This window comes from Pan troglodytes, chromosome 11 (assembly GCF_028858775.2).
Source record: "Pan troglodytes isolate AG18354 chromosome 11, NHGRI_mPanTro3-v2.0_pri, whole genome shotgun sequence".
NCBI classification, from domain to species: Eukaryota; Metazoa; Chordata; class Mammalia; order Primates; family Hominidae; genus Pan; species Pan troglodytes.
This window is the reverse complement of record NC_072409.2, coordinates 12,974,365-12,989,871: the sequence shown is the minus strand read 5'-3', so window position 1 is coordinate 12,989,871 and position 15,507 is coordinate 12,974,365. Positions and strand designations below refer to the sequence as shown.

The 15,507-nt window shown below is 44.5% G+C and overlaps 1 protein-coding gene across 10 annotated transcripts in view; it reads right to left on the bottom strand.

Annotated features, from left to right (window-relative positions):
- The window catches only part of MAPKAP1 (MAPK associated protein 1), a 266,415-nt gene that overhangs the window by 25,780 nt on the left and 225,128 nt on the right, over positions 1 to 15,507 (bottom strand). For all 10 annotated transcript variants that reach the window (XM_003312320.7, XM_003312321.7, XM_054658424.2 and 7 more), the window contains one exon: positions 2,068 to 2,205. In XM_003312320.7, coding sequence (XP_003312368.1) covers positions 2,068 to 2,205 — 138 coding nt within the window. The remainder of the gene's footprint in view (positions 1 to 2,067; positions 2,206 to 15,507) is intronic.

Here is a 15,507-nt window from a genome sequence, read left to right as displayed (position 1 = left end):
GAAAGGCATATTCCAGGCAGTGGGAACAGCACAGAATGCATCGTGTGCAAGTAGTTACAGTGACCACAGCCCAAATGTGAGATGGGAAACTATGGGCTATGAGGCTAGCGTGTCAGCTGCTTGCCAATGTCTGCAAAGGCTATGCTGGTCTGCATTTTATTCTGTAAGCCTATTTCAAATTTTTCTTCTGGCTCGGAGTGGTGGCTCACGTCTGTAATCCTAGTACTTTGGGGGACTGAGGCAGGAGGATAGCCTGAGGCCAGGAGCTCAAGAACAGCCTGGGCAACATAGCAAGACTTTGTGTCTACAACTAAGTAGAGTTCCTTTGGTTCAAGGGGAGGCCTTATGCCCAACCTTCCCCCACCACCCACCCCGTACCCCTGAGGTCTCTCTGAGATGCTAGAGTTCTGAGGAACATGGTTTAAAAAGCACTGCCATAGGGGACAGGGACTTAGGCAGTGTTTTACTGGTGCAGTGAGCCTCTTTGTTAAGGAAAAAACCTGAATCCTGCATCTAGTTCTTTCTCTAACCTTTCCACTCTAGCTTATCCCTTTATGCAACACAGAAGTGATTGCCTTTCATTTCTCAGAGACATGGAGAATTTATAAAATGTTACTGTTCAAAGCATCCTCAGTTCTTGGAGAGAAAGATACTAGAACAATGACATCTTTATTGGCCGACAAGCTGAAGTGAGCGGGATTAGGAAGAAGATGTTTATCCAAAGGCAGAGGGAATCCAGCAACCTTGAGGCAAGGCCCCCCAGCAGCAGGCACTTTTCTCACAGCCTTTTGCAGGGTCAGAGGCCTCGCTGGGATGACAGGAATGGCAGGAAGGGAGTGGGGTGGCCTTCCTCCTTCCCCTGTGTCCCCCTAAGTTCTCCCTTTTTGCCAAGCTGTAGGCGAATGAGTTGAACACATAGTCCAGCAGAGTTTGACAAAAAATTAAACACCCACCCATAAATGAAGCAATGTGGCATGTGCCCAGTCTATCAGCCCCCGTCAGCCCCTGTTTAGTCAGTGTTATCTCAAAAACTTGAATCGTATTACAAACACTTGCTGGCCTTTACATTTCTTATTGTTCCTTTTGAGTAAGTAATTCCTTATAACATCTGTTCTCAAATTTAGTGAATGTTGGACACGGGATTAATAAAAATTAGATGCTCAGTCTATACTCCCAAGTTACTGAATCACAATCTACTAGGGTGGGCCCTAGGTAACTGCATTTAACAGGCTTTGCAGATAATGCTTGTCTGTACCAGACTTTGAGAACCATTATCTTACAGCATTCTCTAGGCAACTAACGAACTCTTATATAGTTTAAATTTTTTTCTTTCACAGAGGAATTTCAGTGTGATCTATGTGCCCTTTTTGCCCCTTGATAGGATTGGAGTCCTAAAAATGATTAAGTGATTAATCTAAATGCTACACCCAATTACTTAACTGCAAAAGTATAATATGCCAAAATACATAACTGGACTGTATCTACTTTGATAATTTAAGCGGAGGAATGCCAACCCAGCAGAGATCTCTTCTGTAGGACCAGGCAAGAGTTTAATCATGAGCTGGTAGGTCATGCAGCTGCCAATAATCTAGGGGGTGCTGACACTTCCGGCATGATGGATATATCTAAATCTAGGCGTTCGCCGCCTTGGGAAATCCCCAGCTTCCCTCCATCTCACAGGGAAGGAAGGCAGGTCCAGGTCTGACTGGTCAAGTCCCCCAAATGGGAAGGGGAAGGGAGCCCAAAGGGAAATGAGGGCTCTGGTGAGTGCAAATTCCCAGCAGAAATCTGGCCCTGTGCCCCCAGCTCCCGGGGCTGGGCTGCTGAGGTCAGGAGGTGGGCTGCGAAGTTCTCTGCAGCCATCAAGACCGAACAGGATGGGGGCACATGTCAGGCTCTGGGCACCATAATACAATCCCGTTTGATTAAAAGAAATTTCTGGTAATGAATTAAAACAGACCCAAGGAAAAAAGGACACGGTGGCAATATATTCTCCTGGCACCCAGCACACAGAAGAGAAGAGAGGGGAAAGAGAGAAAGGAGACATAAATAAAAGGGACTACTCACTGGGGCTTTTCTCTTCAGCAAGGTCACAGGCACAGAGCAGGTCGGAATCGATTGAGATGGGTTTCTGCTTAATCCAAAACTTAGTGCTGGCTTTCTGATTCGTAACAGGGTCTATCTCTACTTTGTCTCCAGAGATACCTGTAAGCCAAGGTGAGGACACAAAAGAAACCACAAGAAGTAGAAGGTGTAAGTGATTTCAGGGCAATCATTTGACCTGTTTTATAAATCTGAAATTGCATGAACGTGAGCTCTTTCTTAGGGCTTTGGGGAATGCCACGGGCTTCCTGAGACAAACATAAGGACACTCCAAATGGCACACACAAGTTGCATAGTCTGGTTTCCTGGGTGGGTGAGTTGAGGGTGGGGGAACCCCCCCAAACTATATGAGAAGGTATTAAGAAACAAGCCTTCTTAGATATAACATGGATCCAACACAGAGAGGCTATTTACAGCCGTACATTATCTCTATATTGTAATGAAATAACCATCAGGTTTATTTAAAAAACAGTTTTGATTGGTGCTCTGAGTTGTTGTTCTCATTTAAGAAGATCTGGGGTGGACAGATAAATCTGTAACATCCCTATGTTTAAACAGCTAAGCTACCAATGAACAGCTTCTGATCTGAAACAACCTTATATGCTAAAAAGGATAAAATAACTCTTCCTTTCTGTGACACTAAATAATTATCCAACCTATATTTAAGGGAAGTCACGAGAGGATTAAACCTTACATAAAACCTTCCAAGTTCAAGTCTTGGAGCCTGGCTTCAGGCTGCAGAGGTCATTGCCCCCCTGCTGAGGGCGAGACTCGGCACTGGGTGTGAGCTTTACGCAACAAAGACTTTATAACAGGAATCCAGAATGTTCAATACTGGCACTTCAGATTTTATTTTCAGAGCTTAAAAGACAACACGTTGTACAGTGACCGGGAATAAAGGTGTTTGCAGAACAAAGGTAATGCCAGGTATGGGAGGGGCCCTGGAATAAGTGTGGAAATGCACAGCAACCGCCTTCTCAGTACTGCAGAGGAGTACACGCTCAGCCCGCCACACACCACCTAGGCTAGATGTGCTCTTTTTCCTCTTTCGCTGGAAATTGAGGAATCTGTTCATGAAGTGAGACAAAAACCTTTCACATGCCTTCTATAGTGGGCCCCATATGGAACCTTAAAAGTAATTAATTTTTAGGCCATAGTTTAAAGGTCAGGGTCAAAGTGAAAAAAAGCAAAATGAAGATATAAGAAATAATTAAAATAACCAAATGTACAAAGTGAAACAGAAAAGACATAGTTAACATATTTCATCCTACGAATCACACTCAAATTTTTGAACAAAATGTGAGAAAACTTAGTAAGCCAAAAGCAGCAGCAGATAAAAGAAACAGTTCAATTAACCTCCCCCCAAAATAAAACACACACACACCCCAACCACAGTCTGACAGCAAATTTAAAATTTAAAAAACAAATACAAACAAAATCCTACTGATTAGGTCTGCTACACGCTCCATTCATTTATATTTTATTTTATGAATAAATAAATCCCAAATACCAGCTAGACAAAGGCAGAAGAAGAATGTGTGCAGACAGACTACAGTCGAGGCTCCTCTGCTGCCTCCAGGGGAGACAATGCAGAGATGGCTGCTGTACCCTGGTCAGTACGTGTGGTCTTTGGTAAAGATGAACCATTGGTATTTTTTACTAATCGAACGCTGGAATTTGTCATTAGACCTATTTCAGGAACACCATATTTCAATTAGGCATAATGTCGTAAGTCCAGCTGACTCTGGACGTTCAGGTCTAGATGATTTCAGGAGGGTAAGAATGTATCAGGAGACCAATTTTATTACATTTCAGTTAAAATAGATTACGACTACCCAGTTACACTCTTGCCTCCAATTTGGTCATTAATTGTTAAAGATCTGGACATTTCTATAGTTCCCTGAAAGAAGTACTGAAGCCATGGTTGTCGGGGGTGTGTGTGTGTGTGTGTGTGTGTGTGTGTGTGTGTGTGTTTGTGTGTGTGTGTTCCCCTTCTTCTTCTTATTTTGACATTTATAAAAGTCAAAATGAGCGGGGCAGAATAAACGTGCATAACTCTTATGTGAAAATAAACCGTGCTCCACATTCTTTTCTCAGAAAGAATGGGGAAAAATATCATCACCAGAGACATGGTTTTAAAATTTTGTTCTATGCCCCTGCAACTCTTGAAGCTGTAGTCAGTCAATACTGTTAATGTACCTTGTTAATTTGATAGGATTTGTCAGGTAACTCCACTGGAAAATTATATAAAACTGTTCCAGATGAAAAGATGATAGTGACATGAATTAAAGTGATAGAACAATAGTGGAATATAAACCAGAAATGACACCCAAAGTGGCTGTTGATTTATTGCCGTACTGAGTTTGGTTCTGGGCTCCCATGTATATTAGTGCTACAAATCTGGGTCCATTTAGCAGAGGGATGCTCATACATACATCACCAGCTCCTGCTCCAAGCCAAGGTCACTCCCCATTGCATCAATCTTTTCAACAGAGCCTACTTCACAAAGCAGGACTTTTGTAACCATCTCAGATGTAACAGACTCTCGTCCTCTTTCATCTTTCTTTTATCATGTAAAGTACACTTTAACTTCTATTATTTTTATCTGCAAATTGTTACCGTATAGTTCATCCATTACCAGCAGTATCTCTGCATCAATTGCCTAAGCTCTGCACAGCCACAGAACACTTTCCCAATGACGCCCTTTCCTGGGGTTATTGTGCAGTTACTGTTCACAGAGGGGCACCCCAAGACCGGGGCTTGGGGATGAAGATGTAGGAGATGAATGCAATAGGCTGAAGATGGGCAGACAGGTGGGGTATCATTTAGACAGTTGGTGTGTTCCAAAAAAGTTGCATGTGAATCAGATTTTTTTTTTCTGAATCGAATCACATTTTCCCACTGACTTCTAGTTCCAGAGCTACTTTATCTTCATTTTAGATTGATCTGTAATTGGCAGGGGCTCCCAACACTTTAGTTTTAAGTTTCTCTGCCCTGTAGGCTTTCAGTCAAGTAGTTAATGATCTGTAAAACACTTGCCTGCCTAGAGGAGTCACTATTTAAAGAAACCTGTAGGGGAATCTTTCCTGATGGGAAAAATCCTTTTGTACATTAAATAATCTTACCCTCTTAATACTTGTGTGAGTCTCAGCTTCTTAAGGCAGCGCAGGCAGCACCGCAGCACCCTATCTGCTCCTGCCGCCATGTGTCAGCACTCGGCCTGAGGCAGCCCACGGGAGGAGCCCTCTTCCTGAGCAACCCCGGGAAGAGTGCACACCTACTGCAGAAAAGAGAAAGGAGGCCCAGAATCCAGCCTGGAGGCAAACAGAGGCCTCTCTGTCCTTGGCTTCGGAGCCCTCGGTAGTCTTCTTGGTTACAAGGAGGAGTTGGCTTGGTGGAGGGGAGATCAGTGAGGAAGCAGGCGCCACAGCCCAGGCCAGGGGCAGGGACAGTCGCGGCTGGGGTGCAGTGGGGATGAGCATATTAAAGACAAAAGAGTTAGGAGTAGGCAAATGGCTGCACACAGGGTGTGAGGGAGAAGGGAGTCAGAGAGGTTCCTGGGGCATCGCCGCGGTGATGAGGGGTGGGGGAAGAGGTTGTGGAAGCCAGGCTAGTGGGGTTGCAAGTGCGGAGGTTGAGTAGTACCCCACTTGTCACTGCCACTTCTCTATGCTAAGGGGAGTGAGTGGGTTGTGGGCAGAAGCAGCACTGTCTCCCTGTGAGCAGAGCACCAGGAGAAGAGGGCTGCTGCACACACGGTCCCTGTAGCTCAGACTCCTTAAGGCAAAGGCCTAGGCCAAGAGCAAAGGTGCAACCCTGGTAGGCTCACTGCCGTTTCTGCTTCGGCAGGCTCGGGCACCAGCGATCATTCAGTACAATTTTCTCCTTAGGCCCAACAGGCATGACGCCAGTTATAGACACCATTCACCGAGCACCTCCAGTATTAACATAACAGCTAACATTAACTGCCATCAACAATGTGCCAGCATGGTTAGAAATCCACTGTGTGCATGGACTCAGATCTCTTAATAACCTCATGAAGTTGGCTAGTATGTTCATCCTATTCTACTGACGAGGAAACAGAAACACAGTGAGGTCAAGTAACTTGCCCAAGATCACCCAGCTCAGAAGTGGCAAAGCTGCAATTTGAACTCAGGAAGTCTGGTTCCAGAATGTGTCCCCTCAGCCACTACACTATTCTGCAAGAACTGTGCTAAATGTTTCATATAACATATCCCAGGAGAGGGGAAGGTGCTTGCCTAGGTCAGGGAGCATCTAAGTGGAACAGCCACTGTTCAAACCCAGAGCTGCCTGGGTCTCAAGTCCCTGTTCTTTCTGCTGCTCTGCACAGCCTCAGCCGTGTCAGAAGATGTATTAATAATAAGGAGCTCTGCCCAAGCAGTCCTCCATCTCCTCTCTCAATTTTCACCAAGGAACAAATAAATGTTCACAAATGCCAATAAATGCACACATCTATTTTTTGTTCATACATGGCAAATTGGAGCATGAAATCCGATCAATATTCTTTCTGACCACCGAGCATAGTTTTGATTTCCTCGGCTAAAGTTTTTGCGGGAAGTCATTTAAGGAATGGCAGAGGCGCTCCTTACAGTGTCACGTATGCACTGTTTTAAGTAATTCAAATTATAAATGTATTTCCAAGGAAATAAGAGAAACTGGCTTTTGTTACATTGACATTTCTCCAACTTAAGTGGCCAGTAATAGAGGAATAGTTGATCCGACAATGATGAAATACAAGATAACCACGAAAAGTTTTGACTAGAAAAATCCTTATAACACAATAGTAAGTGAAAAGGACAAGAAAACCATTTATAAAAAAAGATGTCAAAAGGACGTGCTCCAAAAACTGGTGCCAGTGGCCAACTCTGGTTAGTAGAATTATATCCTTTCCTCTTCTGTATTTTTTCCAAGATAAACATTTCACCAAAAATAAAAACAAACATCACTTTGAAAGCTGACACTTTTTGATTTCCACTTCAGAATTCAGTATCCTTTCTCGACTGTTAAAATGTGGGGAAGGATAAGTATGCTGAAGTCTTGATAATGGTGAAGTGATCCTCAGTGAAAGAATGCTTCCTTCTAGCAGTTCTTCAGCAGAACTTTTTTTTTTTTTTTAGCAGAATTTCTTTAACAGAACTTCTAGCAGTTCTAGTGGTATGCCAGGGGTTGCGCTGCTGGGAAGGGCTCATGAGCTACACTACACCCAACCTGGTGCCCCTCTCAAAACTGGAGCCCGGCAGGCTTCTTTCCAGCTCAGGCAGGTGGGGAAGAAAAGAGCACGGGGGCTGGCCGGGAGCAGCCAGGGTCAGCCCCTTCTCTTGGAAACAAGGGAGGCAGTTTGTCTCCCTTACCAGCTCCCTCCCCTAACCACTTATCCACAGCCATCCGTCATGACCTTTTCATGCTCCCACTTCTGACAGCTTCCAGATACAGTGAGTCAAACTTCACTGGAAGCAAACTATCACACCAACTGTCAAAGGCAGAAAACATTGCCTGATTGCTGTCCTACATCAACGCCAGCATATAAATCCTTCCTTAACAAGACAGCTCAAAATAAACAAAAACACAACTCTAATGTGTATACAGCTCTCTGGGGAAACTATTTGTGCAAGCCTTTAGAGTTATCACAAGGAGACCCTTGTCTGCTTTAACTAACCAAGATTTCCATAAAAGGAAATTAGCACCGCGTAGCATCTTTTTCTAACACAGACTGAGCGCCCACTCTGGGTAGCCCCCACACTAGGTCCTTTTGTGTACAGCGGCTTATTGAGAGCTTAGAACACCTCTAATCAGGAAGGCACTATTAGCCTATCTTACATTTAAAGAGGGGGCTTAGGGGTAGGAAATCTGGAGTCAGAAAGTCCTCTGTTCAAATGTCAGCCTTCCTACTTCCTAACTACGTGACTTGGGAAAAACTTCTATAAAACGGAGATGATAATAATACACATAATAATAGATACCTCAAGTGCTTGTTGTGAGGATTAGGTGAAATAAGGCATGACAAGGGCTTGGAATTGTGCCTGATACATAGCTAGCGATGAATATTACTCCTTCTAATGATTATTATCAGAAGTCAGGCACTGGGTTAAGGATGTGACATAGACTCAGTGATGAGGGTCGAGTCTGGGGAGCTCAGGGAGCCACGAGAAGGAGGTGAATAAAGGACCTGCCTGGCTCTGGAATTGGAGGGCGAGAAGAATTCTCCCTGGGACCTTCTCTACATCCCAGTCTTGGGAGCACCAGGATCCAGTTTGGGAGACAATGCCTTCATCCCCACAAATCCCCCCAGTAACCTCCCACCACCAAGTGTCACTGGGCATATCTCCTCCTCACAACCTCCAAGAGTTCAATTCAAATCAGGAAGAATGTTCTCAGACCTGGAATGTGGAAACTTTTGTGCTAGGGAATCCTCATCCTACTGGGTCTCCAGGCCACAAATTTGGAGGCCCTGATTATGCTGGCACATCCCCACTGGTGTTATCCTGGGCAAAGTCACTGCTCCCTTGGTGAGCCTGATCATTCTCCTCTGTAAAATGTACTAGCCTATGGTGAATCAAATTAGTAAACTGGAGAGCTTGGGTTCAAGTCCAGGTCTAGCTGCCTGGTGAGTTCTGACTTGCCAGCTGTTTCCTATTGTCCCAGAGGAGACTGCTTGACTCTTGGGAGGTACAACCTCCCCTATGGTACTCTTAAAATACCCCCTTAAAAAAGCTAAAACACCACTTTGGCAAAAATTAAGGCATTTAACAATTCATGTCTTAGTGTATTTCCTGTTATCATTTGCTCAGATATCATAAGCTGTGGTTCATTCATCAATTTCCTACAGCTTTGAATCTAAGGCTACAAACGTCCCACTGCTGTTAAATCCTGGAGCAGCTTTTTACACAATTCTACAATCCTCTTGTCTTCAGGTTACCTAGAGCCTATGAAAGCCTGGAAAAGCCCCCAGGGAGTGCCACTGAACAACTCTTCGCCAGAGTGGATTTTGCTGAATATATACAGCCAATCGATAGCATCCACAGAGCAGTCAGGGAAGTCTTTGAAACTTGTCTGAATTTACACACAAGATCAGACACACAGGCTGTTTGGGCTTAATGAGACCTTAGAGATCACCTAGTCTGGGGTTTTCATTCTCCATATGAAAAAATTGAGGCTCAGGGCTGGGGCATGACTTGTCTGATGTCACCCATTAATGACAGAGCTGTAACCATAATTCATATCCCCATACTGCCAGGCCAGGGCTTAAACAGACCAGCTCACCTGCCATGCAGGAGTACTGCATATTCACACACTGATCAAATGCATTACAATAAAAAAGCGCTGTCTCCAGCAATTTAAGGCACCCAAAATAGATGACAAAACCATATTTCAGGTCACAACTAAAATGAAACCCAGTAGAGCCTTACTTTCTTGAGATCAAGTGGAGTTCTAGGCCCCAGGATCACTGGTTTCATTCAAAGGACTAACCATTCTGAAACGGTTTGGGAATCACAGCTAAAAGCTGCCAATTCCAATATGTGGTCAGTAAGAGACTCAATGACAAGTCCGAGTGTACCTGACTAGACTGTTAGGCTTGGCATGCAAAACAAGGAGTGGCCTGGACATGAACGAACGCAGAGCAGCAGTCAGCACAGGACACAGCACCAGGGCAGAGCTTATGAAATCAGACCTGGGACTGTTTAATCCCAGAAAGACTTGTCTTTGAATGAGTGCTAAGTTCTCTCTGCAGAGAAGGCATTTACAAAGATTCTGCACTAGGACAGTTAGATCACCAAACTACTCTCAGTAAATGGATACCTCAGGTGAGCCTATGATGTCAGCTAGGAAGCAGCAGGCCCTAAGAGAATTTACAGTATCACTTGTAGAGTGGGGAAAACCTGATCTTCCCCATGTTCAGGCCCTGTTGGAGCTCAGGTGCCAAAGATGAGGAAGTGATTAAAGGAGCACAGAACTCTGGATGAACGCTCATGAATCCGACTCCCATTAATTCCATCATGCCAGTGCTTCTCAACTTCTTCCAATTCTCAATTCTTTCTCAGCCACCTGAGGAACCTGACACATTGTCATTAATAACCCTGGGTTACTCCATAGGAATTCTCAAAAGGGTGGCTCTGGGAACAGGGAGCCAGAGGAAGCTAGGCCTTAAGAAAAAGCCCACAGTGTTTCCAATATTACCAGTTAGGTGATTTTTCCCTAAGCCAATCACTGCATTTAGTGCAAAAGTGGTAACGGAGTTTTCTGGAGGCAGTCTTGATAGCATGCATCCTCTGCCTCATCAGTTCATTAGTATAAGTCAATTCCAAAGTTTGGTTCAGGAAATGCTGTCACAATAGGGACTGAACAATCATTTAATATCAGAATTGCCATCTTCAAATTACTGAACGGACCCAGGGATTTCTGAGTTAAATGTGACGCACGCCTCCTCCTGATTGTGTCTCGGAATGGAGAGGGGCACCTCCTTAGTGTTCAATGGGAAAGTGAAATGGAAACATGGAAGATCAATCCACTTCCTAAGAACACGCATGTTCAGATTATGTGATTACTTGAACTGTACTCCATAGGTACCCCACTGGAAACTAACAAGGGAAAATGTTTTATTCATGCGGCCACCCAGAACCATGTTTAGCCTGAGAGTGAGCCTGAGGAGTGAGGCAGTCCAGGCCACCGCTGCTGCTTTCACTCACTATTGTGCTGTTACCGTGTTTCTTAAGTTTGCATGTTGTATACTTAAAAATAACACCATAATAAAGTCTTCCTTTGAGTGCTGGCCTGTGGTTATTGACTAGTGGGTTAAATAATAACTGCGGTAGGGAAGACAAGGCAGGGAAGACAAGAAATGGCAAATATGCTGCCTGTCATCATGCTCAGGCCCGGGGCAGACATTTTTAATCAATCACAGAGTTTCTTTATGTTGCCCTCAGACACAGCTGGAGATGCTGCCTCAGCATAATGCTCTGGGCAGCCGTTATAAACTTGACTGGAGCCAGCTGATGAGACGAAACCTTTTTGCCTTCTCTAGGACATGTGGTATTGTACTTGATATTTTCATAAAGAACTACCATAATCACAAGTCTTATGATTATACATACTGGATAGTTTTATGAAAAGATAATGGAAGTAACCATGGAACCTTTTGGTAGAAGTCATTTTCTATCATTTATCTATAAATCCTATACAGACTCTGTATATCTTATACAGAATTATTTTATTAGGTTATAGATGCGATGCTGATAGGATGGAATTCATGGTATCTTACGTGTTCAGTAACAGATCCCTTCGGTGACATGGGAACGGTCTACACTGATAAATGAGGCAAACAAACCAAGTGAGTACAAGTGGTGCAAATATCAAACCACTTCTCAGCGTGAGACTGCATCAGAAAAACCAGGTTGACCTGCCCAGTCAGTAAAAATAAGCTTGGACAAAGAGATAAGGGGTAAGAAAGTCCTTTCAATACTGTGAGTTTGTGTCCCCTAAACACCACAATCTAGGGGAGATATTGAGCCAGCAGGCCTGGGATGAGACCAGGGACTGGGTGACTCTGATATATGTTCAGGGTCAGACCCACTGCCCCGAGGTGCTCTGCATATAAGAGGTGTTCACTGTGGGGATGTCTTGGCCCTGTCTGCCATGGTTCTTGCATTGGTTTCTGTGCTTTCCCTTGGCTGGTGCGTTGTAATTTAGCTTCTGCCAGCCAGCCAACAAATACTTATTGATAATATACTGTGGGTTTCTTAGATTGTGGCTGCATTCTCCGCTTGACCCGTTCTGTTTCAATGTTCCCCTAGCTTACTTCCCCCTACCAGCCCGTTTGGGTGGCACATATCTCAGTGTGCAACCTCCCTCAAGTGGTTAGGCACACAGGATCAGGTATATGGAAGACCAAGTTAATGGAAATAACCTCAACTTGGTAGAATCTCAAGTAAAGCGACACTTGAAGGACATCTGTACTTTTTAGGACTGACAGAGGGAAAGCAGACAAGATGAAATATTCCAAGAATGTTTTAGAGAAATACAGGAATGGTTTGGAATGATGACTTTGGTAAGATTCTGGGCTGGTAGAGCAGGAATGGCAAAGATATTTCAATTTAAGAATTACCTTCAATTGATGGGTAGGGGTTGCTTATAGGACTGTGTTGGAACGAATTCTGAGGTTAGGTCCGGGCCCAGAGGGAGGAAGCGCAGTGGCTGATAAACAACATCTAAAGTAAAGAGGAGGGTATCACAGTACATGGACATTCATCTCCAGATACTAGGGGCGGGAGAAGAGCAGGAATATGCACAAGTTTAGGAACTGGCCAACTAGAAGTAATCACTTCTGTTGTGCAGTTGAGTTATTTTTTCTTTATATATATAAATTTAGAGACAGGGTCTTGCTTTGTTACTCAAGCTGGAGTACAATGGCACGATCCTAGCTCAATGCAGCTTTGAACTCCTGGGCTCAAGGGATCCTCCTGCCTCAGCCTCCTAAGTAGCTAGGACCACAGGTATGCGCCACCACACCCAGCTAAGGTTTTTAAATGTTTTGTAGAGACAGGGTTTTGTCATGTTGTCCAGACTGGTCTTGAATTCCTGGCTTCTAGCAATCCTCCCACCTTGGCCTCCCAAAGTGCTGGGATTACAGATCTGAGCCATCCTGCCCAGTCTGGGGGTGAATTATTAATGACACCTGTGGATTGGCACCTGTGGTATGACAGATTGGGTCTGGCGTATGGGACTGAGTTTCTGCCTCAATTCTGCTGGAACTCTCCGTATATCTGATGACTGAGGTGTGGGAGAGTTGGTACTAACAGCTAGGTACCTCTCAACACAGTGGTTTACATAAACCACGTTCTTCCAAACTCCTCCAAGCCTCAGTTTTCCCAGTCATGAAGTGGGAACAACAATATCAATGTGCTGTGTAGGTTAAATGAGGTTATCAGGGAGAAAGCTCTTGGTGTATTGTAAGTTGTCATAGTTCCACAGAGATTTAGCACAATGATTCGCATGTAAGGCAGAGCAGTTAGGCTCAGGACTCAACCTCAGACAGTCTTGGATTCTTATTCCGGCTTGATTACTTACTAGATTTTTCCTACACCCCAGTTTCATCATATAAAAAATGGTGATAAAATCAGTACTATCTAATAAGAGTGCTTCGATTTCAGGCGCCAGTGCATGCAAAGAGAACAATTAGCAAAGTGCTTGGCACACAGTAAGCACTTGATAATAACTGCTTTGTAAAAATTCTATTTCTCATTACTATTATTTTAAAAGACCAGAGCTGTGTCATATGTTTCATTAATGGGGTTTTTCGGTCATAGAAAAGTCTGGTGGAGGCCGGGCACGGTGGCTCACGCCTGTAATCCCAGCACTTTGGGAGGCCGAGGTGGGTGGGTCACCTGAGGTCAAGAGTTCGAGACCAGCCTGACCAACACGGGGAAACCCCGTCTCTACTAAAAACACAAAAATTAGTTGAGCGTGATGGTGCATGCCTATAATCCCAGCTACTTGGGAGGCTGAGGCAGAAGAATTGCTTGAACCCGGGAGGCGGAGGTTGCAGTGAGCCGAGACTGTACCATTGCACTCCAGCCTGGGCAACAAGAGCGAAACTCCATCTCAAAAAAAAAAAAAGTCTGGTGGAAAATCGATTTAAGTTTGGGTCTTGCAGGTCAAAATTTGAGTCTCTCATCCCCTGACTTTCTCAGAAACAACTGGAACAGAGGCCACTACCACCCCATCAGAAGACAAGCAACTGTGGTGGCACTGCAGAGCCTGGGGATTCTGATCCTCAGCTGCGGCTCTTACTACCACTAATTCAGCATGGATGAGTGGTTTTCTGTGGAATCAGCAGGGATGCTGGGCAAATGCCACACACTTACTTTCCGCTTAAAAGATGTTGCCACAGGGGCCAAGTGAAATCTCTGTTCTGATTGACACAGGATGGACAGGTGGAGGTGACCATCCATCAGTGTCAGGAAGGACCTGAAGCACCTGGCTAGTCAGGTGAAATAAAATAAATTATTTACCCGTCTCAAAATCCAGCTGCTCACTTGAATACTCATACAGGGTGTGCTGTTTGCCTCCCTACTCTTGGCAGTAGAACGTCTCAGGAAGAAAGAATTTCTGGATTGCTAGGTGTGGGTTTTTGTTGTTGTTAGAATGTGAGGGTGATATCTGCTTTGTAAGGAGGGAGAGAGGGTCTTCAATTACATACCTGTGTAATCTACGTGGGATGGGAAAATGGGTTTATTTATTCAGTGCATGATATAACACTCATGGGCAGTCTGTCTGATTGTCACAAAATTCCTTACGACTAATTAATGAAATTTCTGATTATAATGATAAAGACTGAACTTTGAGGACAGAAACAAATGTTCTGACATCATCTCTTTTAGAAGCCCCTCTGAAATGCAACTCTACACCAGAGGGTGCCATGTGTGTCACTGGAAGCATTCCAAGCATTCACAAGTGACGCCCCAGCCTCCAGTCGCCTCACTTCCAACAACCAGGGAGATACTTGCATGACTGTCGTCATTCATGTCTACCTGACAAGTCTCCATTATGGCCACAAGTGGAACTTTGGCAGGAGAGCCACCCCCTGATCTAAGTGATCTGGTTTAATACTTTCAAGATGGTGGACCTGGAGAGAGGGCAATAGGCAAAATAAATAATAATGACAATGATAATAACACTACGATACGCTACTGCTTAGAATATGCTTCTATGGGCCGGGCGCGGTGGCTCACGCCTGTAATCCCAGCACTTTGGGAGGCCAAGGCGGGTGGATCACAAGGTCAGGAGATTGAGACCATCCTGGCTAACATGGTGAAACCCCGTCTCTACTAAAAATACAAAAAATTAGCCGGGCGTGGTGGCAGGCGCCTGTAGTCCCAGCTACTCAGGAGGCAGAGGCAGGAGAATGGCGTGAACCCGGTAGGCGGAGGTTGCAGTGAGCCGAGCTCGCGCCACTGCACTCCAGCCTGGGTGACAGAGCGAGACTCCGTTTCGGGAAGAAAAAAAAAAAAAAAAAAAAAAAAGAAAGAATATGCTTCTATGGGCCAGACACTTTCATAGAATGTTAAAAGGTAAACATTATTATCCCCATTTCATACATGGTGAAAACTAAGATTGAAAAGGGAAAAGACTTGTCCAGGTGACACTGCAGGTAAGTGGCAAGGCTGGGATTCAAACTCAGTGCTGACTGACTGCAGAGCTTGGGCTCCTCCCACAAAGCCTTTTGTGGACTTTTTCCTTTGAAATAATTTACATGTCAGGCTCTAATGAATTAAAGTTTGTCTTTTTTGCCTTTGGAAAAAAGTGGGGAAAGAAGCCCATGATCTTGGTTATCATTCCAAGGCAGCGCTTTTCACACTGGGGAATGAGCGGGGATGGATTTGCTGATGA